Source organism: Poecilia mexicana, unplaced genomic scaffold (assembly GCF_051168715.1).
Source record: "Poecilia mexicana isolate PSO_F unplaced genomic scaffold, ASM5116871v1 scaffold_4, whole genome shotgun sequence".
Lineage (NCBI taxonomy): Eukaryota > Metazoa > Chordata > Actinopteri > Cyprinodontiformes > Poeciliidae > Poecilia > Poecilia mexicana.
Window position 1 is genome coordinate 13,582,304 of NW_028263373.1, and position 23,218 is coordinate 13,605,521.

General features: G+C 37.8%; 1 protein-coding gene across 3 annotated transcripts; it reads right to left on the reverse strand.

Annotated features, from left to right (window-relative positions):
• Positions 1-21: 21 nt before the first annotated feature.
• Positions 22-22,576, reverse strand: zfr2 (zinc finger RNA binding protein 2). Of its 3 annotated transcripts, none has more exons than XM_015013239.2 (19): positions 22,281-22,576; positions 18,078-18,309; positions 17,719-17,839; positions 17,251-17,484; positions 16,371-16,687; positions 16,026-16,214; positions 15,636-15,876; positions 15,224-15,396; positions 12,617-12,736; positions 11,516-11,661; positions 11,015-11,150; positions 10,159-10,361; positions 9,323-9,491; positions 7,728-7,902; positions 4,055-4,143; positions 3,590-3,685; positions 3,321-3,432; positions 3,088-3,185; positions 22-1,564 (listed from the first exon to the last, which is right to left on the reverse strand). In XM_015013239.2, exons 1-19 carry the CDS (start codon positions 22,331-22,333, stop codon positions 1,400-1,402), a joined length of 3,069 nt encoding a protein of 1,022 aa, XP_014868725.2. In that variant the 5' UTR covers positions 22,334-22,576; the 3' UTR covers positions 22-1,399. The 3 variants fall into 3 exon arrangements, with proteins under 3 accessions (XP_014868725.2, XP_014868724.2, XP_014868723.2); XM_015013238.2 differs by having other exon boundaries at positions 17,719-17,836; positions 18,063-18,309; XM_015013237.2 differs by having other exon boundaries at positions 18,063-18,309.
• Between the last annotated feature and the right edge of the window lie 642 nt (positions 22,577-23,218).

The window sequence follows — 23,218 nt, forward strand, 5'->3', positions numbered from 1 at the left end:
AATAAAAACAGGAGACGGACCGTCTGAAGAGTGTTTTATTACATCCTCTTAATTTTACGCATCACTACAAATACATTCAAATAATAGGACAGCGACGTTCACACTTCCCGTTTAAACGATACAAAAGCAGACCGCGACGTCCTTTGTAAATAAAATAAGCGGGACTCGTATATGAGGCTTTGTAAATAAACACCAAACTAAAACATGTCAAGTAACTCTCTCATATCGGTTTTTATGTTGTGCAACCGTCCCTTCCTCTACTATTAACTGAGACAACACTAACCACGCAAAACAACTTATAAATGTTCCCCTTACTCAGTCTTTTGTAATACACATGACGCAGGCACAAGGAAGAAAGTCAAGGGACTGTAACCTTTTGATCCGTACAGCAGATTTTCAGTCTATTTGTCTGACTAAAGATCCTCCCCTCCCCTAAACCTTCTTTGGAAGAAAAACAGGATTTCTAGGCATAATATTTAAAAAGACAGAACTATGGCTGCATACATTGTCATCTCTTAAGTGCTTCGTTTCCTCTGAATAAAACTGTGCAAGGAAAGACCTCCATCTGCAGAGACAAACATATTTTCAAGTGAGCCCCTAAAGACAAAACCTCAGAGGTTAGTTCCTGTCTATGTAGGTTTCATAACTTAGATTAGCTTTGACTTGTTTTGTAGGTTTCATAAAGGGGGGTTGAGCTCAACCCCAACGTCTCCTAAGATGTTTATACAACCGGAGGAGCTTTAACTGGTGCAAAAGTAACCTGAATATTTATACAACCTTTTTTCGCTATTTTTTTTATATCTGTAGGCACCGTAAAACATCACAGTATTGTATGTGGCTCTTACTCCTCCAACAATGCAAAGCTTCCTATATTTCATAATGAAGTATTTTTAAGCAGCAAAGTTAATTCAGTGAGATCAGGAGTGAGAGTGAGCTGGCCTGAAGAACAGCAGAGGTAAGCACTAAAAATAAAACTTGAGGTGAAGGTGTCTTAGTGTACTTGAGACTCTAAGGAGACAGGAAATAAAAGTGGTGATTGCCTAAGATAAAAAAAAACAAAAAAAAACAGAGGGTTCGGTTTAATAGTGACACAAAACCGAATTGGAATGATGCATCTTTAACATTATTATTAATATTATTTTTTAAATAAAATGAAATAACTGCAGCTTCAAAATAAACTGCATTAAATCTGGTCTTCAACCATCAGCCCAAAACCTTCTCCAAATGCATAATTCCTCTTGATTTAACGGTAGACATGTAACATGTAGAGTCATAGGTTATATTTATACGTGTACATCTGTGGGTTAAAGTTTTTTTCTGAGATTTAAAAAAAAAAAAAATAATAGTGACATTCTACCAGTCTCTAAACTAGCAAACACCTCTGCTGTGGGGGCAGAGGTCAAGCTTCGTCCTTCTTGTCTTTTTTGCCCTCTCCCTCTCCTTCCCCCGTGTCGCTGACGTCCCGTCGGCGTTTGCGGTTGCGTGCGTTGGCCTTAGACGCTGGAAGCGACTCCATGCCCAAAACCTTGTGGATCTGACGGAAAGCAAGAAGTCGCAGAGCATGCTGGGACCAAAAAACAAACAAACAAAAAAAAAAAACAGGAAACGTCAGAATGCGGAGATTTGTGGGCTGCATCTAACATTTGTAGCATTCAGTTCAATTACAGCGACTTTCAAAGTTTTTCGCATTAGAACCAAAAACTTCAATAGTCTTTAGAGACTTTAGGGGACATAAAATAAACAAATTAGTTCATCTATGCAGAGTGGAAGGAAAATTATGCATGGTGTTCAACATTTATGCACAAATAAAACCATGAAATGTATGATGTGCATTTGTGTTTAGTCCCCTCCACTTGATACCCCTAAATAAAATCCAACCAGCCGCCTTTAGAAGTCAACAAATTAGTACAACAGTAGATAAAGGGGTAAACCCGTGAAGACGAAGGAACACAGCAGACAGTTTAAAGTAGTTTAACAACATCCTAACCTGTAAACATCTCACACAGTGTAGTTCTGAAAATGAAACTAACGTTCGGCCATCAACCTGCAGAACGGGCTTACAGCGGCACAATCTAAAAAGCCAAAGTTTTTAGATTGTTCTTAATTTAATGAATGTGTGTTTTGTAGACATTGTGCTTTATATAACACAAATCCTTTAAATCCACCCCTGCTGCTGACTTAAACTGACAGACAGGGCAGGAGCGTAAGAATCAAAGAAGCAGCCAAGAGCTCCATGGAAACTCTAGAGGAGCTGCAGAGATGAACAGTTCAGGCTGGAGAATCTGTCGACAGAACAACTATTAGTGATGTACTCTACAAATCTTTATTGTAGAAGAGTGGCAAGAATCCTTTTATGTCTGGTTTGCAGTTGGTCATGATCCACGTAGGAGACAGGAAACCAATGGAACAAGGAGTTCTAGTCACATGAGACCGAATTCAACTTTTTTCCTTACATGTAAAAACCTGTGCAATGGAAAACTAACACTGAACATCTCACATTTAACTGAACATAGCACCCTCGTGGTAACACGTGGTATTAGCACCGTCATGTTGTGGCTTTTCTTCAGAGAGGAGAGGAAAGCTGGTCAGAGTTGATGGAAAAAAACCCAAAACAAACTGTCAAGTTTGCAAATGACTGAAGACCAGAGCGCAAGACTTTCATTAGATCAATAACTAAATAATGTTATCTATATTGTTGGATTAGAATTAATCCCAATCCAAACCTAAATCCACTAAAGATATCTGTGCTAAAAACTGTTTTGTCAAAAAGATGGAGACAAAAAAAAAAAAAAAATCAACCTGCAGATGTGAAAAGCTTTGCAACACAAAAACATTTGTGTTGCAAAGAATTAACTCAAAGGCTGAATACAAAATACACACCGCACTTTTCAAATTTTGTTTGTTAAAAAAATAATACATTGTTTCCTTCCACTTCACAATTATTAATTACTTACTTTGTGTCATTCTGTCACGTGAAATCCCATTGAACTATACTGAAATGTGTTGTTTTTAACATGAAAAAACAGCATAAAAAGTTGACGTGACATAAATGCTTTCGCAGGGCGCTGCAAAGCTGCAGGTAAGCACCTGTGTGCTGGCAGTTATATCCTCCCGGGCTTGAAGCTTCATGCTCTCCAACACATCTGTTGGCTCCTTCTCACAGGGGTCCATCAGGCCGGGGCCATCTGTATGACAAGAGAGAACGGTAACAACAACAGAACCACTTTGCAGCCAAGTTCAGTTGCGTTTGCTGCATCACTGTGGAGCAAAAAACAGTTCCCATAATAAAGTTATTTATTCTGGTTGTGCTAATTTGTGACCTGGAAGCAGGATGCCTGTGGAGATGCACTCCAGGACCCGGCGCATGGCCTCCCCGGGGCTTAGCGGGCCTGAAGCGCTGCTGATCACCTTCTCCACCAGCAGCTCCATGGCCTGACAGGAGAAAGGTGAACAAACTCTAGTTTATGTTTGCACAGTCCCTCTAAAACCACTAAATCTGAACCTTTTCATGTTTGGTTGAAACCTATTATTCGTGCAATGATGATATTCATTTTATTTTATAGCTCCCAGAGAACTGAGCAGCACTTACCCAGCTGGGCAGCTTCCCCCAGGTGGGAACACGCTGACATAAATCTCTCAGCACCCGAATGACGATCACGCAGGACTGCAATCCATTTGCACGAGCCTTTAGAGAAGAAAAAGAGAAAGCCTTGTCAAAAGGAAGCATTTATTTCTGAGAATATGGACTTCTGTTGCGTCAACAATACAATTTAAGCACAGAATATTACATAAATTTTATTTACTTTGAACAAAGTTTTCAACATAATAATCAGCCATCTGCATACATTGTCTTGACAATAAAACATACTGCATTCGATCTTACATAGAAAACAATTTCATCCTATATTTTACTGTTTATATATATCCTTCGTCTTCCATATAACTATTGCACTTTAACACTTATCTGTACCATGGGAACATTTCTTACAGTACATCTAAGAATAAAAGAGCATATTTGTAACATTAACAAAAGGATTTTCCCCCTAAACTTTACCTGAAACCATTTGGCATGTCGGAGGGAAGCCAGGTTATCCAAACATTTCTTCCTGTTTAAAACATCGGGAGGATCCTTCTCTGACAGATCTGTTGAAAATAAAAAGCAGTTTTACTCGACATCTTGCAGACTTCTCATGATGAAAGCAGTATATAGCTCAAGTTGTTACTGCGTTTGATTGAGAGTAGGAATATCTCTCATAGTTCATGCAAGTATAATGATAATAATAAAAAAAAAACATCAGAGAATCTGTTTTAGTCAGTATTCAAGAGGATACAAAACAGGCATCAATAAAAGGAGAAACAAAACCAGTCTGGAAGACAGTTTCTAAGTAAGACAAGAAAAAAGAAAAAAAAATACAAATGAGTTTTCAGGAATGAAAACAGAAACAAGAAATCCCACATTCAGAGAAAAGAGGCCATGTTTGAATCCAGTCCACCTTTTACACAAGTACAGTTAGGTTTGGTTTGTCAAGAACAGACACGACTTATGAAATGAAATACATTTCCTTCAAAAGTTTTGGTTGATGTCCACCAACTTGAAAACCAAAGCAAACAGTGTTATTGATTGTATTATTTGTGACATTCAGTGGTGGTAAATAAAACTGTCTGCTCTGACAAAAAAAAAAGGAAAAAAATGAGACATTAGAGACAGTTTCTATTTTCCAACATGAGCACTGATCAGCCACAACCTTTAAAACAAATATAGTTACTAAAAGCAACCAGGATTATTTAAAAGTAAAGACAAAGTTCTGCTAAAAAAAGCTTTGGTCTTGCCGTAGCACTCAGCCACCTTTCTCTCTATCACAGCAATGTGTGCAACTGCGTAAAACTACAACGACCACAAGGTTACTGGTCCTGCTCTGTATTTTCCCCACCCAAACGATTCAAATGATCAGCTGCTTTCCTGGACTCCAGAAAAGCCCCAGAGTTTTGTTTTAAAGGCTGAAGGAACAAAAACAGTAACAGGAGTTTGCTTTGTGGCCGATCGGTACATTTCCTTCTGCTTTCTCTTTTAGCCTGAGATCAAAATATTATATTTTTGTAGTTTTTACCCAGAAAAATAAAAATTGAGTCGTTATTCTCCCAAATTTAAACTCACATCTACTTGCTCCTCAAACAGAAAACATGATAATTTATGTAAAATGTTTCCAAGCTGTTGAAACAGAGGTAATTATTCTCATTTATGTAATTTTTTCCCATTCTGAGCGTGGTAGACTTCTTGTTTTTGTTTCTCTTCCCAACAAGCCCACAAACTACAGAAGAACAAAAATCTGCTTTGAAACAAGTGTGAACAAAACTCAAACATGTAGAATCTGTCTGCAAACATATTCTAACACATCACAAGCAACCAGGTAAAAATAAGACTGATGAAAAATATAACAGGTGTGATGATAAAATTAGCAAGAAATAAGAGAAAAACCTTTAGATAACCTGTTAGAGAAAAACATGGTTCAACCGTGTAGACCGTCAATGCAGCTGGTCATCTAAATGTGAATCTTTTATTTGTAAAAGTAAATGTGGTTAGTGACGTCTTCACTAGTCAGCCATGGGGTTTCCACATTTCCAAGTTAATGAGAGCTGTAGTGTTTAATAGAGTTACATGGAAAAACAAAAATAAAAAAATCTGTTTTGAAGCCTACACTATCATACCACTTAGAATCAAAAATCCACATTCATTACAATTTTCAAAGGTTTAATTTAGGAGCGCTTCAGATGCTCTGATGACAGTGAAGTTTTTATTATTCTTTAAAAAAAAAAAAAAAAGCCCTAAAAATGGATCAACTTGATCTATCAACATTTCTTCTTAGTGGTATGTGCATCAGTGTCGCCTTCACATGACTTTGGCCTGCTAGGGTCTGCTGATACAGAATGAAAGCACTGATTAACAAACCCAAATAAAATACAAGACCGGCTGAAAACATCTGCACCATGTTTTCAAAAATGATTTTAATAATATTAAAAATAATAATAAAAAACACAATATACTTAAATAACTGCAGTTACTAGAACAGGAAAAGCAGTGGTTGCAACACAATGATTCTGGTCTTTTTCTCTTCACTGTTTATGGGAACAAGCATAATGTTATGGTTTATTCAAGCTCCTCTAATAGGAGGTGGGATCAAATTCCAGAGAGAGCAGAACTTCCTCTGGCTGCAAGAGCAGAGTGTCTCTCTGCCCACACATTCCTCACTTTATCAGCTCTTTATAGGTTTCTAACATATTGTTTTTGTTTGTTTACAAGGCAGAATTTTCCATTTTGAAAGTCATGGTGTGGAAACTGAAAGAGAGCCACTTACAACTGGTGTTAAGCTGATACTTTTTTTCTTCCAATTAAAGCTGGATTTCAAAAAGACTAGAGGCAGGTATGTCAAGCAGCAGACTGCAGGCCAGCGCACCCAGTCAACTATGCAGCTGATTAAATAGCTAATCAGTTTTGTTCAGACTCTCAATATATAAATCACACAACATGAAATTATATTTTGTGTAATTAGCACATTTGTTGTATATGATTTTAAAAAAATAAAACTGTGACCAAGGTAAAATTAATTTGACTTTTTCATAACTCTGTAAAATCGCCTACAATCCTTCATATGAGTACAGTGGACCACCGTCTATTTGCACTTTAGTATTTCCAAATTTACACTAAATATAATAAGGTATATTTAGTGTTTGAACAATGAAAATAGGCAGTTATAGAGGCAGAATATCGGGGATCCGCTGTATATGACACAGCTGATTTTAGACAGACTGACAGTGTTTGCTTGCCCTCTTTATATGGCCATGTATCAAAACAGAAGTTACAAATAAATGTCCTAAACATCATCATTATTCAGCAATTTATTGTCATTCAAGCAGCAGGAGAGAAATATTTGCTGCTCTTTCCATTTCAAATTGTTTAGCGTCAATCGTATGACATACTTTAGGTTGCGGAGGAGTATTTTAAAATATTTAGACATCGCTAACAAGCAGTGGTGGTAGGAAAGCAGACAAACATGAACACAAGTCTTTTCAGTGTTTGTTTTGGTGTCCTTCCATCTGCCTCTCCAAAAAGATGTAAGCCTAAGGGGAAACTGTCAGAACAACAGAGTCACTTTCAGTTATTAAAATCAGATCATTGTGATGCAGGTAAAGAACACTCCAGTACCTCAACATAGATAATGCCTCAAGATGATGCAGGAATGACAGACTTACCATTTACTTCAATGTAAACCTCCTACATATGAATGGTGGTGTTTATAAACAGAAAGTCTACTGGAAAGATGTTCATCCCTGGGCATTATCAGAACAATGACTGTCGTCTAAGATGAGGTTCTGGAAATTCTGCATGAGAATGCGTTCATGAAATAAAGACACACCCTGTTGGCACAGAAAGGTCGGAGAGCCCGGCTTTTGATTCCCATTAGGAAATAAATGGTCGACTAGTGTAGCTGCAAAAGAAAATGGGCAGATAAAAAAAGTGGGACAAATAAAAAGGTGATTAAATTGTTAACGGTTAAAAGAAATCTTAAATTTGGGCTTTGTAAAAATCCCAACAACATTACTTAATTCTGTGGATTACATTTAGATCCCTAGACGGTGGAGTAAGAGGGAAATTATGGGTATATTAGGTGTATTACAGATGTGTACTACACATTTGGTTGCTTGGTACTGAAAGCTTTGGCTTCTCTAACCTTTCTCGGCCGCTTTTCCTTCTGCCTGCTTGTCCTTCTCAGCAGCAGTGTCCTCCCTCATCAGCGGCGAGGTGAGAGAAATGGTCACCTGCATTTTGGGCTCCTGGCTTGAACATATCACGACGTTCGCCTCGTCGGGATGAGCCTGCACCTCATACTGATCTTCAGAAAATGTCTGCCGGTTAAAAGGACACTTGGATTACTCACTACAGAGGAGGAAGGGTGTAGGGGTAAAAATAGCCTTGTTTGGTTAAGTTATGAGGTAATTGCTGTGTTTGTAGCCTCTGTTAAAGGCCATTGGGATTGAGTCTCCTCATTAAGAAATATAAGAGTCACTATGAGTGATTTCTCTGATGGGTCATGAAAAATGTATTTAAAGATGCAAAATTTTGAAAATAAACTGGGAGGATAATGCAACAAGTCTCATCTCACTCTGTAGGATTCAGGTGTCGTAACCAGGCAGTAAATCTAAAGATCAGTGGAAAGCTCCTTTAATAAAACATTCATACTGCCACAGCAGGAGGGAAAATGGTAAGCATCACATGATAATGTTGTATAAAGTTGTCTCGTAGCCTCACACGAAAAAACACATTTGGGTTAAATATAACAAAACAGTTGCGGAAGCATTTCTCCCAGAGCTTGAGTCCCCAGATGATGTCACATGAAGATAGTCTAGACTAAAAGCAACGAACTGAAAACAGGCCGAGTGTCACTTTAAGATTTTGTGGCACAACACTATTCTAGCAGGATACCAATTAAAATGTGGCAACAGAATTAAAGCCAGGAGCCGACCAAGAGTCTCCTTGAATGTTTTTATGTTTTGTCATTACAATTCACCAACAAAAGCCAATCTTCTCTAGAGTCTCTAGCAGCTTTGCACATCAACAGATTAAAATTCATGGCCGTTTTTCTTTGAAAAACACCAGATTGGAAGGAGGTCCTCTGTGACCAATTTTCAAATTTTGACAACTTCTCAGTTGGATTTTGGTCTGAACTTTGACTAGGCCATTATAAAATTTATGTGCTTTGCTCTAAATTATGCCGTTGCAGCTATAAATAAAATATGGAAAACATGAAATAAGGAAAAACGAAGCATTGTAAATGCTACTGTCCACTGTATTGAGGTAAAGTTTTGACTGTTTAGGTAATATTAGGTTTAGGTAATATTTCAAAAGTGTGTACCTTTTTTGAGGATAAACTGTTATTTATGTCTGAGCCAACTTGAAAAATTGAGTTTAATACTTTTCCTAAGGTAAGACATACAGCAATGATATTTGTGAAGTCAAATTTAAAAGATGCTTTTCCTCTCCCGCGGCACAAACATCAGGAGAGGAAGCCTCTGGTTCTTCTTTTACCTGTTTCACAACTACCTCTCTTTCAGCCAAGTCTGTAGATGACAAGAAATAATGTTGCTTCCTCTTTAAGTAATGAACTAATGACACAATTTTAAAACTTCCTTTGAATAATATCCTTGTGGTTCTTTTTTTTCCATCTCTCAAGATCATATAAAAGAGGAAGTAACTCACTCGAAAAGCCCAGAAAATACATATTTGGAGTATAAAACCCATCTTTCAAATGATTAACTGAACGCTTACCGATAGTTCCTTTGGCAGCTGCTTGGCGATGCTCTTCAGTAATGAGACGGTGGGTTTCTTAGCTGTTAGTAGTATGAGCTCCACATTCCTGTCCCCGCGAAGCAGCAGGCCTTTGGCTAGGATCCCCACCCTCATCACACCTTTTAGCATCCGGGCCGGGTTCTCAGCACTGACAAGAAAAACCGCACATTAAGGTTCAAGGCTCAACCTGAAATATATTTCCAAATGTCCACAAACTCAAAACGGCGCACTAAAATTAAAGAAGGAAATATGACGCACTGACTTTATTTTTATGAATGGTGATGTGAACTCTTCAGTTAGAGTAATTATGACTTGGGCTATCTTCTTTCACCACAGGTATTGTTGAAACTGTGAAGCCCAATACACCACAGGAAGTGTATCTAGATACTGTGACCTCCCCACTCAGTTCACTGCTACTAACGATGCACAATAAGCAACAGCCAGCCACAAAGAGTAATGTTACCTTTGCTCTACTACAAGTAGACTGACATCTTGTAACGTCTTGATGTAAAACATGTTGCCTCTAAAAGCAAATAGGATTTATAGCAAATGATGAATCAATCAAAACTTTTTCTGCTTTTGAAAAATAAAAAAAATAAAATATATAGCTGTTTGATTCATTCAAACAATTTTAGGATTTATCGATTATTTTTCATATTTCCTAGGTTTAATTTTAACATTTTAATGTCCAATGCAGCACATTCCAGGGCTGTGATATCTAAGCATAAGAACATCTATGTTAGAAAACCTAATGTCACTTTAGACATTGTCATGTCACTCAAAGCACTGTGATAAAAAGAGGCCTCTCCACTTGCCTTGTAGCCTCTCCCTCAGCAGCAGTAGAGGGTACGGCTGGTTCTTCCTTGTCGAGCAGAGAGTCTGACACCAGTTTCAGAGCTCGTTCAGAATGAGAGACAATCCTCTGAACAGCTTGGAGCTCCTCTTCCACCGGGTAAATAGTTGAATGCTTGGCCATGATGTGACGATCATCAGCAGAGTCAGGGCGCCGGACACAATTCTTAAAGCAGAGACACACTCATGGTCAATGCCAATATTCTTTAAATTGCCTGTTAACAAACAACTCCTTGATGTCCCAAAATATGTTTTATTCATGGTAATATTCTCAGTTTTGTTTTCATTTAGGCTCAGGATTTATTTCAATTAATGTTTTTTTTTTTTTGTCTTTAGGACAATCTAGAGGCAGTCTTTTTATTTATAGAAAGAGGCAGATTTTAATTTCATCCACAAGAGAATGAAAAGTAATATCCTGCTTATCAAAGACTAAATAAAAAAAAAAAAAAGATGAAACACACAAACAGGGCCCAGCACAGAACCCTGAGGGACGCCATATTGGAAAAAAGGAATAATACTGTCCAAGACCGACAGAAAAAGTCCACAGGATAAGAGTAGAACAATTTAAGAGCAGTGTCTGCACACAGTTCAAGATACGGTAGAGGCACTGATGGTGGACAGGTCTAAAACTGATAAGGCAGCATTATCGTCAGGGTCAGAAGGTCGAAGTAGATAATTAAAATCGTTAATCTCTTGCTTCAATGATGACAATGCTATGAAGAGTTAGGATAAGTCTAATCTTATTAAACATGAGATAAGTGTAACATTTTTCTTTACAGCAATCCACCATACACACCAAATGAAGAACAAGATGCTCACCAGTAGAGGGGGCACTGGCATGCCAGGGCGACTCATGAGAGGCGGAGGAGGTGGAGGAGGCATCCTGCGCCTCTGCTCCCCCCAGTACATCTGCTCCTCCTCCATCCTTCTCCAGTACATGTCCTCCTCATACCGTCTGCATGAAAGAGGGACAATTTACCCACCCACTAATGTAAATAAAGTCAACTTTAAAAAATATTGTGTTGTAAAATATTTTGTTCTGAACTACTCTAGAAAACTAGTAAAAAAAAATTTTTTTTTTTTTTTTTTTGATAAACGAGGAAAACCATGTGAGTGAGAGGCATCACACGCAGTCTATTCATGTGAGTCTTACTGTCAAGTGCTCAACTTCACCCACTTCCCTTTTACTGCCGTTACCAACGTGGATGCAACTTACTCATTCTGGCTTTTTTAGTCACTTCTGTAGCAACAATAACATCTTTCAAAACTGACGTCAAAATGGGAAGAAGTTTAGGCCTGTGACAAAGAGTCAAGCCGGACCTCATCTCCATGTGCCAGCGCTGCTCATCCTCTCTCTGTCTCTTCAGCACAGCCTTCTGCTTCTGCTTCTTCAGCTTGCTCTCTTGAAGCTTTCTGGCCCGATTGCTTGGCTTGATCTCCACAGGAAGCTCTGGGTTCACTTTTTTCTGCAGAAAATCAGAAGTTGGCAGAGCAAATGAAGACAGATACAATAGACAGGTTTTCCTATTGCCAGATCTCATATTTAATTTTTTATATTAGGTTGATAATTGCCCCTAAGACTTCTTCCTCATTTCTTCTTTAATCTGACTTGAGAATTAAGTTTCTTTCTTTCATCTGAAGAGTGCAGAAGAAGGTTGGAGCAACAGCTTCTTATTCCCTCCGCTTTATTTATGTGGTGGTGGAGACGTTTCAGGATGATTATCATCGTTTCTCACATTAAAATTTAAGGTCTATTTACATTTACAATTCTAGGCTCATTTTTCTTTATTTGCCCTTCAGTTTATTTTGACATTGGAGTACAAAAACCTAACATAGTTACATATTTTTGAATGTTCATCTCAATAAATCTTGAAACTGTATTGAAAATTGTGCCTCACTTCTAAGTTGTACCTTATTTAATAATGTAGCAGAGTGAATGTGAAACAGGAAGCTTTTAAAATAGATGTTCAGTCATCAGCAAACCAAATACTGTCAACCTGAAAAACCGATTCTACTTAAACAACCTACAGAAATCACCTTGAACCAAGAACCACAGTTCAAACTAAGATTTACAATAAAATGGGTCGAAGCATCATGATGCTTTCTGAAAGTAAAGTGGGCGACTTCAGAGGAAGTAGAAACACAAGCAGCTCAGGAGATTTAAATTATGACTTGATCACAGGAAACACAAGACTAAACCAAATCATGCAAACATCCAGGCATTTTGTGGGTAGCCACCAATAATCTACAACTCTTTGAAGAAACTTGTGCAACATAAGTTAAAAGTATATCTTAAATGTACTTCTTTCAACCAAGTTAAACTTCCTGTACACTGTTTTTCACCAAAAAATGTATACTTTCAGTTACAGCACCGTAGCACAGATGTATCTGAAAGGGTCAATCAAACAGGAAGCAGCTTACTTTGTATTGCAGTCTGTGCCTCCGTCCCTTTAGGTGCATGTCTTTAGCATTGGGGTCATTGAAGCTGCACTCACAGAGTTTACAGTGAAATCGAATCACCTTTCCATCCTCGTTGCGTACCTGAAAGCACAAGACTCCAGTGAATAAATCATATTTTAATTCTTTAGCTGTACATTTTAAAGCATATTTCAAAAACTATTTGGACTTTAAAGGTGTTAATGATTTAAAATAAAAAAAAGAGAAAAAGAACAGCAGCACATAATAAACTACACCGAATTTTAGTTTGAAAACAAAGCACTTTGTCGAACAACAACAACCTGAAGTATTTATCATAGTTGAGATCTCATCAGTCCCTTACATCATTCTGGAAGAATGTTGGTCCTTTTTCTCTTTCGTTTTTTTTTTTTTTTTTTTTTAAACAAGACATTGTTCATGTGCAGCTCTGTCACAGCATTGCAACACATTCCTTCTTATCCTTTTCAGCCAATATGCCTGGCCATAAATTGAAGGTCAAAACAGGTGAAGACATTCATAATAAAATGTTCTACTTTACGTGAAGGTACATATGTTGTTACATTTTTAGCAACCGTCAAAGGGTTGTTTTTTTCCACTTGTGATGAAGTCGATACCCACAAGGGGCTAAAAATACACATATGACTGATTCTGCAAACATTCTGCAACTTTGATTACTTCGAGTAAATATCTGCCATCTTCACTAACACCGAAACTCAAGCAAAAACCTCTAAACTCCTCTCCATTTTTTTCACATATAATTTCAAAATGTAATGAATACAAGCCTCATCTGTTGTTTATATTTCTCTACAACATTAAGTTTTGTAGTGCAGATTTACTTGAAAAATGGATGCAAAACTGCTTCAATATAAAATTTTTGCTACAATGTACATCATTTTTGTAAAGATGTATATAAAGCCTTAAAATAATTTTAGATTCTATTGCAATAACTTAACGATAAAATGAAATGAAGCAAATCAATCTAAGGAAGATATGCACTAATCTTAGTAAACTGGGAAATGACAGCCCATCTGATATTGTCCAGATCTACAGACAGAACAATAATTAAAAAGTTTTAAATGACTGGAACTGGGACAAACAAGAATGGATTGGTATTTTATACAGCCACCAATCACACACTGATGGTATAGGAAGTAAAAAAAAAAAAATCTCAACAGTTTACTGTTAGTACAAATTGTTCAAACTATTTTAAATTTTCTGAACACATATTTACAAGGGTCTCCAATAGGGATGTGCCGATCAGGTTTTTTCCTCCCGATACCGATACCGATCACCCATGAGGGCCGATACACCGATACCGATCACCGATACCGATCACATAATTATTATTATCATAAACACTACTGGTTACATTATGTGGAAAAAGGAACCATGAATTCACCTTAATTTAGACAAAAACTTGTTTTTAATAACTTTTTTCAAGAAGAAAACTAAACAAAACAGGCATTGTGCAAATTGTACTGCTATTGGTAATACTATCTTTAACAGACTGATAACATATGAAGGCTCTGAAGAGGCTAAATAATGCAAAGAGCCAAAATAAAACCTCTCAACATTGCCAAGAAGTTCAAGTATAAAACTTTACATTCAAAGGCAAAAACAGGTTCCATTACAATAAACAATCCAGAGTTACTGAATGAAAACTTCCTGTTAGCATGGCGGCTAGCTGATTACTGCTAGCTCTGATTGGCTGTTTCTGACTGAGCGGAGTAATTATGCAGAACAGGGAGGAGATCGATTATTTTTTCAGAGATTATCTGTCTCATGTTAGGACAGCGAAAGTTTTAATACATATGTAAAATGTATTTTTTAAGTTAGATGCTGCAGCTTTAAGCAGGTTCGGTGTGAGAGTCACTACCAGGTGGAGCAGAAGCGAAGCTCCGTCTGTCAGATATTACTACCTGTAGCGTAGCAGCGGTTCAACAGGAGAGCAGAACCAGCGTCTTACATCGCAGCACGAAGACAAATAATTTTGCGGGTTATTTGTTTAGCTTTCTGACCGTCATGCTAATCCGGGTGAGTGTTTGTAGCTGTGCGCTGCTTTACCTGCTATCTGATCCTCCGTATGTCTTTTTTACTGCAGTGAGCCTCGATGTAGCCAAACTCGTCAAGTATCTCATTGTTTTTATGTCGTATTAGCTTCGTTGTGTTGATGCATTTTGACCTGCTTCAATTTTCCGCCGCAACACGCAAACCTCCCCATTCACTCAGTGGGTTATAGTTCCACATCGCTTAGGATTTGTTGCTGCGCGTTTGCGCAGAGTGAAGGAAAGAGGAGACCAGCTGCACAGGCAGGCTGCGAAATGATCGGTATCGGTAAAAGAGACAATGATCGCCGATCACCGATCATGCACTTTTTCACGAAAATCGGCCCGATTGTGATCGGTGACCGATCGATCGGCACACCTCTAGTCTCCAATAATGTGGAGAGTGCAGCTTTACTTTATTATTATTTCAATAAATAATGGTGTCTAATTTCACAATGAGACATCAGCAATGGCTGTAAAAACCACCAGGAGTCAAACATAGCATAGTGCTCTTACGGGGATGTGATCATTAATATTTTCCTCTTACCTCCTCCACATAGTCATGCCCTACAGGCTGGATGTCTCCCTGGCCTCCAGCCTGGTCAGATCGCTCATCTTCAGTCTGTGGCTCCATCTTCTGGACTGACAGCTGAACTGGCTCCTCCTTAGTCACCACAGTCATCACAGATGCTGCTGCAGGGGAGCTGGCTGGCTTGTTGGCTGTGCAGAAAACCAAATGTTTTAAAGAGCTCCTTGACAGACACTGCATCACTACATATCATATTAATAATAAAGTGGGTGGGCTCATTATTCACAAAATCTCATGTTTATGCAACACTACAGCAAACAATTTTTTTTTAAAAACTATGAAAATGATGTACAGAAAAGCAGAACTATGAAACAGTGTGTAATGTTGAGATAAACAGTTTCATATTATCATTGATTTAAATCAAACTTACAAGTGAGAGTTATTTTGGTGGGAGCTGGTTTCTTGATTGGTGGGGCTGTTTTGGCCGTGGTGGTCACAGTCAGCTGTTTGGGTGTTACAACCGGGGTTGAAACGGTTGAAACCGAGGGAGACACTGAGGTGGATGCTGCAGGTCTTCCACTTGTGGAGTTTGTCGTAACTGGGGCAGAATTCACCAACACCGGTTCAGTGGAGGGGATAGGTTTGCCAAGCTTGGTGTGAAGTTTTACCACCTTTGCATGAATGACAAAGAAACAGAGGAATATTTGAAAATGTCAATTTGAAAGACTTAAAATGACACAAACCACAAGAGGACACATGGCAGCTTCCAGGACCCTCAGAGATATAACTTGTTAGGAGGTTGCAGATAGACATAACGAACCTTCTGGTGTTTGGCTCCCCGGATATGAGCGGCATAAGCGTCCACCCCAGTGCATGATACATCGCATAGTTCACAACGTAACTGGGTCTGGACCCCTCTGGGTCCGTTGGTGGTCCCAGTCTGCCCTCCTGCCTTCAGGGCTGCTTCCTTTTTTTTATGCTTCTGACCCTCGTTGTGTTCCCGGTATGTCTAAACATGGGGGGGAAAGCATCTCTCCAATCAGATAAAAAGCTGTCATATTTGTATCCTAGCTTTGATCAGCAGCAATCTGCAGCACTATAAAACAGCTAAAATATCAAATATTTCTCTACAAAGCTGATTTTTACATATTTCATCTCTGCCTACCTGAGGGCCTGCACAGCTGATCTTGCAAATGTCACAGTAATGAAGCTGAGACTGCTTAGGGGGCCCTTTGGGCCGCTGCAGCTTGTTCTGGTGAAAGGCCGGCTTTTTGTAGGAGTTGACGGTCGGAGTCGTCACCATGTTGCTCCCTGAGGTACTCCAAGAGGAACTTGTCAGCTGTTTTGGTGGTGGCTGGATGGAGGGCTGGGGTTGTTGCGGCTGCTGCGGTGGAGGCTGGGGTTGGGACAGAGCTGGCTGGTAATAGGAGGGGGTGGATGCAGAGGTGTAGCCAATGGAATCGTAACTGGAGTAGCTGATGCCTAAGGGGGAGAGGATAAAGAAGATGCTGAGGACTTATGAAGAAATGAAAGCAAGCAGAATGTGGGTCATCATGAACAATTAGCTGTTACAAAAAGGAAAACAAAACAAGATGTCCTTTAATTTCACAGCAGCAGACAGCTTTAAGATATCTACAACAAACATGCAGTAGGAAAATTATCTTCCTCTTTTAACTTCTGATGAGTTTGTGTTTCAGTGGGCTTTGAAGAATATCAACTAAGAGGATATTCTTCTTATTTCTAAGGAGGATACCTTCAACTATTGGGCAGTCAGTGCAGATTCAGCATCAGTTTTCACTGCAGCTGCATTAAATTACAGATGAATTCACTCTTCCTTTTAAACTGACTGTATTTCAAGAATAAATGTAGTTCTTTTTATCCTTCTTTGATTGCATTATAAAATCATTGAACAGATTGTAACATTGCAATAGTTTCCTCATTACAATGCATTGGAAATAAATATCGGTTTTTGGTAAATAAAAAAAAAAATCTGAATCGTCAGTGCAAAAATTGACAAAAAGAAAGTTCCATCTGTTTTCTCTCACCTGAGTAGGAGGTAGCGGAAACGGTGGAGCTGAATGAGGAGCCCGGTGTGTATGATGAAATGGGTGTTGGAGGCTGTTGGACACTAGTGGACACTGGGTAGATGTTGTAGCTGGTTGACACAGCACTGGAGGGGACCAGAGGTTTGAGGGCGGTCACCTGCCTCTGGGGCAGAGGAGGCTGGCTGTACGCAGTGGAGGGAGCTGGGCTGTAGGCGCTCTTCACTCCTACTGAGACTGAAACAAAGCAACAAGATGAAGAAAGAGCCAGTGCGAAAGAAGGGTTGGGTCAATCAGGAAGCCCAATTTCAAGGAGTTGCTGATCTGTCAGTTATTGAGAGAAATAAATGAATAAGTCAAAAAAAATCTGATTATTTCATTCTTATAAAATAACCTGTCAAAATTTAAAAAAACGTCTGATCAACATTAAAATATATAAAACATAACATGAGACAAACAAATGTTTCTTACCAGTCTGGTAATAGTTATCAGTGGGTGTCCTCTGAGTCGACGCTACACTCGTCTGGTAATACTGCTTGTTGTCATAAGTCGTTACTGCAGCAGGACGCACGTAGCTGTAGTTGTCCTGCTGCTGTTAAAAAAAATTTAAGGAACACTATAAAACGCATAGACTTTGTGTCCATTGTTAATAAAACACAAAACATTCAGGATGAAAGTTACAGCAAACTGTGTTAAAAACCTTTAAATTACATTATGTGCAACAAAAGAAGTAGAGCTAGTAAATGAAAGAAAATTGTAACATGTAATTCAAAAGAGAGGAGCAAAAATGATAATAGAAGCGAAGGGCAACTGACCATGTCTGAGTATACCTGGTACGTCTGTGGGGTGGTGGTGGACTGTGGAGGATCGGGCTGCCTGTAGGTGTAGTCTGGAGGTGCCTGGTGGCTCTGGTAGGCAGGGTATGGGGAAGAGGCCACTGGCCTGGCTGCCTGGACCGGAGCTGGGGAGTAGGAGGCAGTCACTGCATGGGCCACTGCTGGAGCCTGCTGGACACTGTAGCTGGCTGTTGAGGGATGGGAGTAAGCCGTGGGAGGCTGGGTACTAAACAAAGGAAGAAAAACAGAAAAGCAAAGAACTGGGTCAACTTTAACACCAGCACAATAGTTAGTAATTGACAAAAAGTGAAGCTTTTTTCATAAAAGACCAGGTGACATGTTACTTCTAAATATTGTCTACCGTAGATCATGTACCGGTACACCACCTCTGATCCTGGCTCAATATGGATCACAAAAACAGCTAAAACATTTTTAATCAAGCACTTCAAAAGGCATTTTTTATAATTGAAGGGATCATTTTATGAACTTCTAACTTTGAAAATATATATATATTTGGCTTTTTGAGTTTGACTACTAAAATGAAAAACAATGACCAGATTCCAACATTCATCATAACTTTACAAAAAGACACAATGACAAATACTCATTTGACATAATACATTACTATCTGTTGTTTAAAAAAAACTTGATAATCAGAACCCTTTTCTTTTTGCTGAAATGTGAAAATCAAAAATTTCAATGTCCAGTTATGCATTTAGTGTCCAGGTGAATACAACTATCTACCGTGATCATTTACCTGTTTCACAATGAGATACCATCAATGAAAATGTCCTTGTTTTCTTCAGTCGGTCAAAAGACCATATTAAAGTTTATCAATAATGTTCTTATCTGGTCCAAACTGATAACTCATCTATAAATCTCATTTTTGCTTTCTTTCATTTCAATGTTAAAAACCGTTTTGTGTCCAGCTTCCCTGCAGGCCCTTTTGGCTTCATCTGACGACTCAAGCCTCTTTCCCAAAACAGATCTGTAATTCTTTAACAAAGACAAGCCTCAAGCCATAAATCATCTTGCAGCTACTTTGATGGAGCCAGTTTTCTGTAAATCCTTCAGGCTCCGGCAGCTCAGTAAATCTTGACTTTAAAAGTCAGACTTTATCAGTGCATCTGGACTCATGCAGGAATTTGATTTGGACCAGGGTGCTTTCATTTTATAAACATAACGTGTGGTATTGAGTTTATAAAGACTGTAGCATGGTCCGGCAGTGTAACTTTTTCTGTGGACATTTAAATGTAAATGGTTATTTCAACTACATGACTTCTTACATTTTCTGAAAATGTTTTTCTTAAGTATATTTTTGCACAAGTCTATAACCTTACATAGAATCTCCTTGTTACTATAAATTTTAACTTTATTAAAATATCCAGTTAAAAAAAGCTTCCCATGTACCCTTGAGGAATGTGATAGGTCTGACAAGTAAACAAATATCTGTCTAAAAGTGGAATTATAAATTTAGAAAAGACATCTGCGAGGTTGAATGTGTGGGCATGTCTACAGGGATGGGCAATACTACATTATATTATATTACATATATAGTATCATAAATGGTTATCTCTCTAAAGTAGAACTAGTCGATATGGACACACACACACACACAAAAAGCACAATATTTTTACTGCTTTAAGCAATTTTGATCAACTTGATTATACGGTTCCAAATTAGCAGCATAATTTCTTAGACAACATGTGTTTCAATAAACACTGATAAAACTAATTTTAATAAAAATGAATAACTAATGCCATTTATTTGTTTAAACCCCATAAACTAAACACACAATTACCTAAAGTGGCAATTGTTATGGATAACAACAAAGTAAAACAATAACAATTACTCAACTAACAATATACTGATAAACTAAACCCATTTGCAATAGGACAAATATGTTTAGTACAAACATAAAGTAATAACATTCAAGTTTACATAACAAGTTTCAAGCTCTTCTGGGGAAAACTCTTAAAGAAGAGTGACTACAACAAGAAATGCCTGATAGGCCACATGTATTGTCTGATTAAATTTTACATTCTCTATTCCTTCATAAAATATTTTCATTTCACTGCCCTACTGTAAATTTTAAATTTACACATTACCTAAATAAAAACATAAATCATTGTAATGGTAGTTGTTATTCTTCCACTGTTGGTTGACATATAAAGAACGAACTAAAGTTTGAAAATATGATTGAACATTATTATTACTGTGTAGTGTTTCGCGGTTGTAGTGCAGTGTTGCGGAGCCTTCTGGGTAGTTTTATTCTTAGAGCAATATTTATGCTTACAGTTTGCATGCAGTGATGAATTTACATCCAAAACAACTGTGATAAACTCTTACATGTTTATTCTCATATTTTGAAAATAAGCATCAGCATAAATATTGATAAAATTATAGGTTTATTTTTGCTTTACCATAATATGAATCTATGCAAAACTGTATCACAATAGCCACTGCCATATAAAGGCTTGCGATATTGCATAACTGCAGACGACTGCCTGGATGCAATATGTGGTAGATTTTTATACTTCAACTGCTCTGCATTTACACTTGGAGTCCAAATAGTTTGCCAAGATATATTTTAATAATAAAGATACTAAAGCTCACAGAGAGTGGCGGGGACATAATAATAATGGAAAACAGAACGAGGAATGATGGAAATGTGTGTTAAACACAACCATATCATCAGGATGTTCCACAGCGATATTCCAATTGCTTGAACTAGAACACACTCATTGAACTAGTCCAGACAACAAGACCACACATTATAACTGTGACATATTTATAGTTGGACCTAAAATGATTCATACCCATGAAAGGTTTTTGGCTTAAAGTTATTTAATTTTACCAACAGGCTATCTCTGACTCAAAGTGATATTACTGCTTCAGGGCAGCACAGCCAGAGTCTTTAAAGACTTGGAGCTTAACCAGGTGAGCTTCATAATCAAAATACCAGTACAAACATGGAAAAAAAAGCTGGTCAGCAATTACAAGGTTTGATTACTGTAAAGAACTTCCCTCTAATTATTGAGGACATACATATTTTCAAAGTACCAGTTTTTATTGAACTGTCTGATGCACGTTTAAAGACATTGTTCATCCTTTTTACAGGGTTTGTTGTTATACTTTCAGAACTTCTTTGTCGAATCAAAAATTATTTTAAATGTAAATATGCCAGGATTATGTATCGTTATTGACGGAACGGTACATTTCACCGTACTTTAAAATGTTAAGGATCTACAATCTTACTTATTTACAGCATTTTTCACAATGGTTGGATTTTCTTTTAAATGAAACTGTATAAAAAAACACACACACACATTCTAAAATAGTATTATGCATTATAGATCTAGGCTACTTTTTCCACCCCCTGTAAATTAAAATGTATAGACAAATAAAGTAACCAAAGGTGTTTTTTTGTTGTTGTTTTTTTAATGTATATGGTATATGTTAGGAGTGTAACATACTCTTTTACATAAAGTAAAGAAACATCTTGTGTTAAGTTAATCATGGGGTAGTGCAAACTTTGATGATGCACAGTCAGAGCTATAAAGCTATTCCCGTTTGCCAAAATTTGTTGGCTGGAATCCAGGCCAGAACAGGAAACCTTCGCAGCTCATTGACCGCAGAATAATTATAATTCAATTTATAAGAATACCTGTCAGGTTTACAGGATATTTATTAATGACTCAAGTTTACAAAAGTGAGACTTGGCGGCTGTCTCACTAATTAGCTAGTTTTCAGCCTGCCCACAAAAATCCAACTAATTCCGTTCAGGCCAAGAACTTTGACTGCTGAGAGAGCTCGGCATTACTGGAGCAGTGTGAGCCTCCATAATCCCAAACACCGGCCAAAAATCTTACCTGCCGCGGCAAACAACTCCATTGTCGAGCAGCACAAAGCCTGCTATGCCTGTCTGTCACTGTTATGTTCACATTTCAGCATGAAGCAAAACAGCCGGACTGCCTTCTCCATAGAGGATGTCCGCAATGTGGGGTTCATCTAATGTCAAGCTGCAAGTCGGTTAAACGCTGGCCTGCCAATTCGATTAGCTAACGTTAGCTAACCGTTACCGAACCAGAGGGTCGAGTAGCACTCTGACGACCCTGTCTCCTCCGATTATTCTCCAGAAACAGGTAACCTTGACTTAACTCGAACAATGACAACAATGTATGTGGTGTGAAATACCTGTACTGCGGACTGGCACCATGTGTGAACCCGAAATAGTTGCTTGCAGCCATTTTAGCCGAGCTCCCCGGTACAGTACAGTACCACAGACTGGGACAAACAGCAGCGAAGCGAAGGAACTCAACATCAAGATAGTTTCCCACCCGCTCGGCTCCTGCGAGAACGACGTTCAAATAGGACCTAAAAATGGATATAGCTCTGACATATGCACGGTAAGCACATTACAGAGAAATAAATACGGATAATTTAAAGAAAAATAATTAGCAAGTGGTTTTGAAAGATTGTTTTCGACGTTTAAGTGCTCCTCTACTGATAATTGAGCAAAGACGGAAGTACTTTGAAGCGCACTTGCCCCAGTTGGTAAATCTGAAGGGAATAAATACGGTTAATTGTATTATTATTTTTTTTTATTATTATTATTATTCATACAAGTAGTATTCTTCTTAGAATACGAGTGAGCTAAAAATAAAAATCGGTTGCATATTCATTATTTTAGTTTTTTTTGGCATTTATATTCTGCAGTCTTTCATAGAAAATGCTTAATAATAATAATAATTATAATAATTATAATTATTATTATTATTATTATTACTATTGTTGTTGTTGTTTTGACAACAACAGCAGTTGTGGCCTCATGCCATATCAATCCACAAAGACACAAAGGGAAGCCATGTATTATGATTACGAATATCATAATCATAATAATTGTTATTATTTGACATATGACATGTCATGTCAATCTACTAAGACAAAAAGGAAAGCTAATCGTTATGATTATGGTTGTGGTTATTTGGTAATAACATGTCATCAGAGGTGTTTTATTCATTTCAATTTACTATGAAATAACATAAAATGAAAATATGGAAGACACTGCCTCTTCTACCTTTTATTTATTTATTTACTTACTTATTTACTTATTTCCAAATTCCAAATAACAG

Bases quoted from the DNA above. Each gene is read 5' to 3' on its own strand.
- zfr2 (XM_015013237.2), bottom strand. From the start codon at position 22,333: ATGGCTGCAAGCAACTATTTCGGGTTCACACATGGTGCCAGTCCGCAG. The intron at 16,215-16,370 runs GTAGGCAGAGAT...CCCCATGTTTAG, and splicing joins TCAGCTGTGCAGGCCCTCAG to ACATACCGGGAACACAACGA. The intron at 15,397-15,635 runs GTAAGTTTGATT...TTTTCTGCACAG, and splicing joins CACCAAAATAACTCTCACTT to CCAACAAGCCAGCCAGCTCC.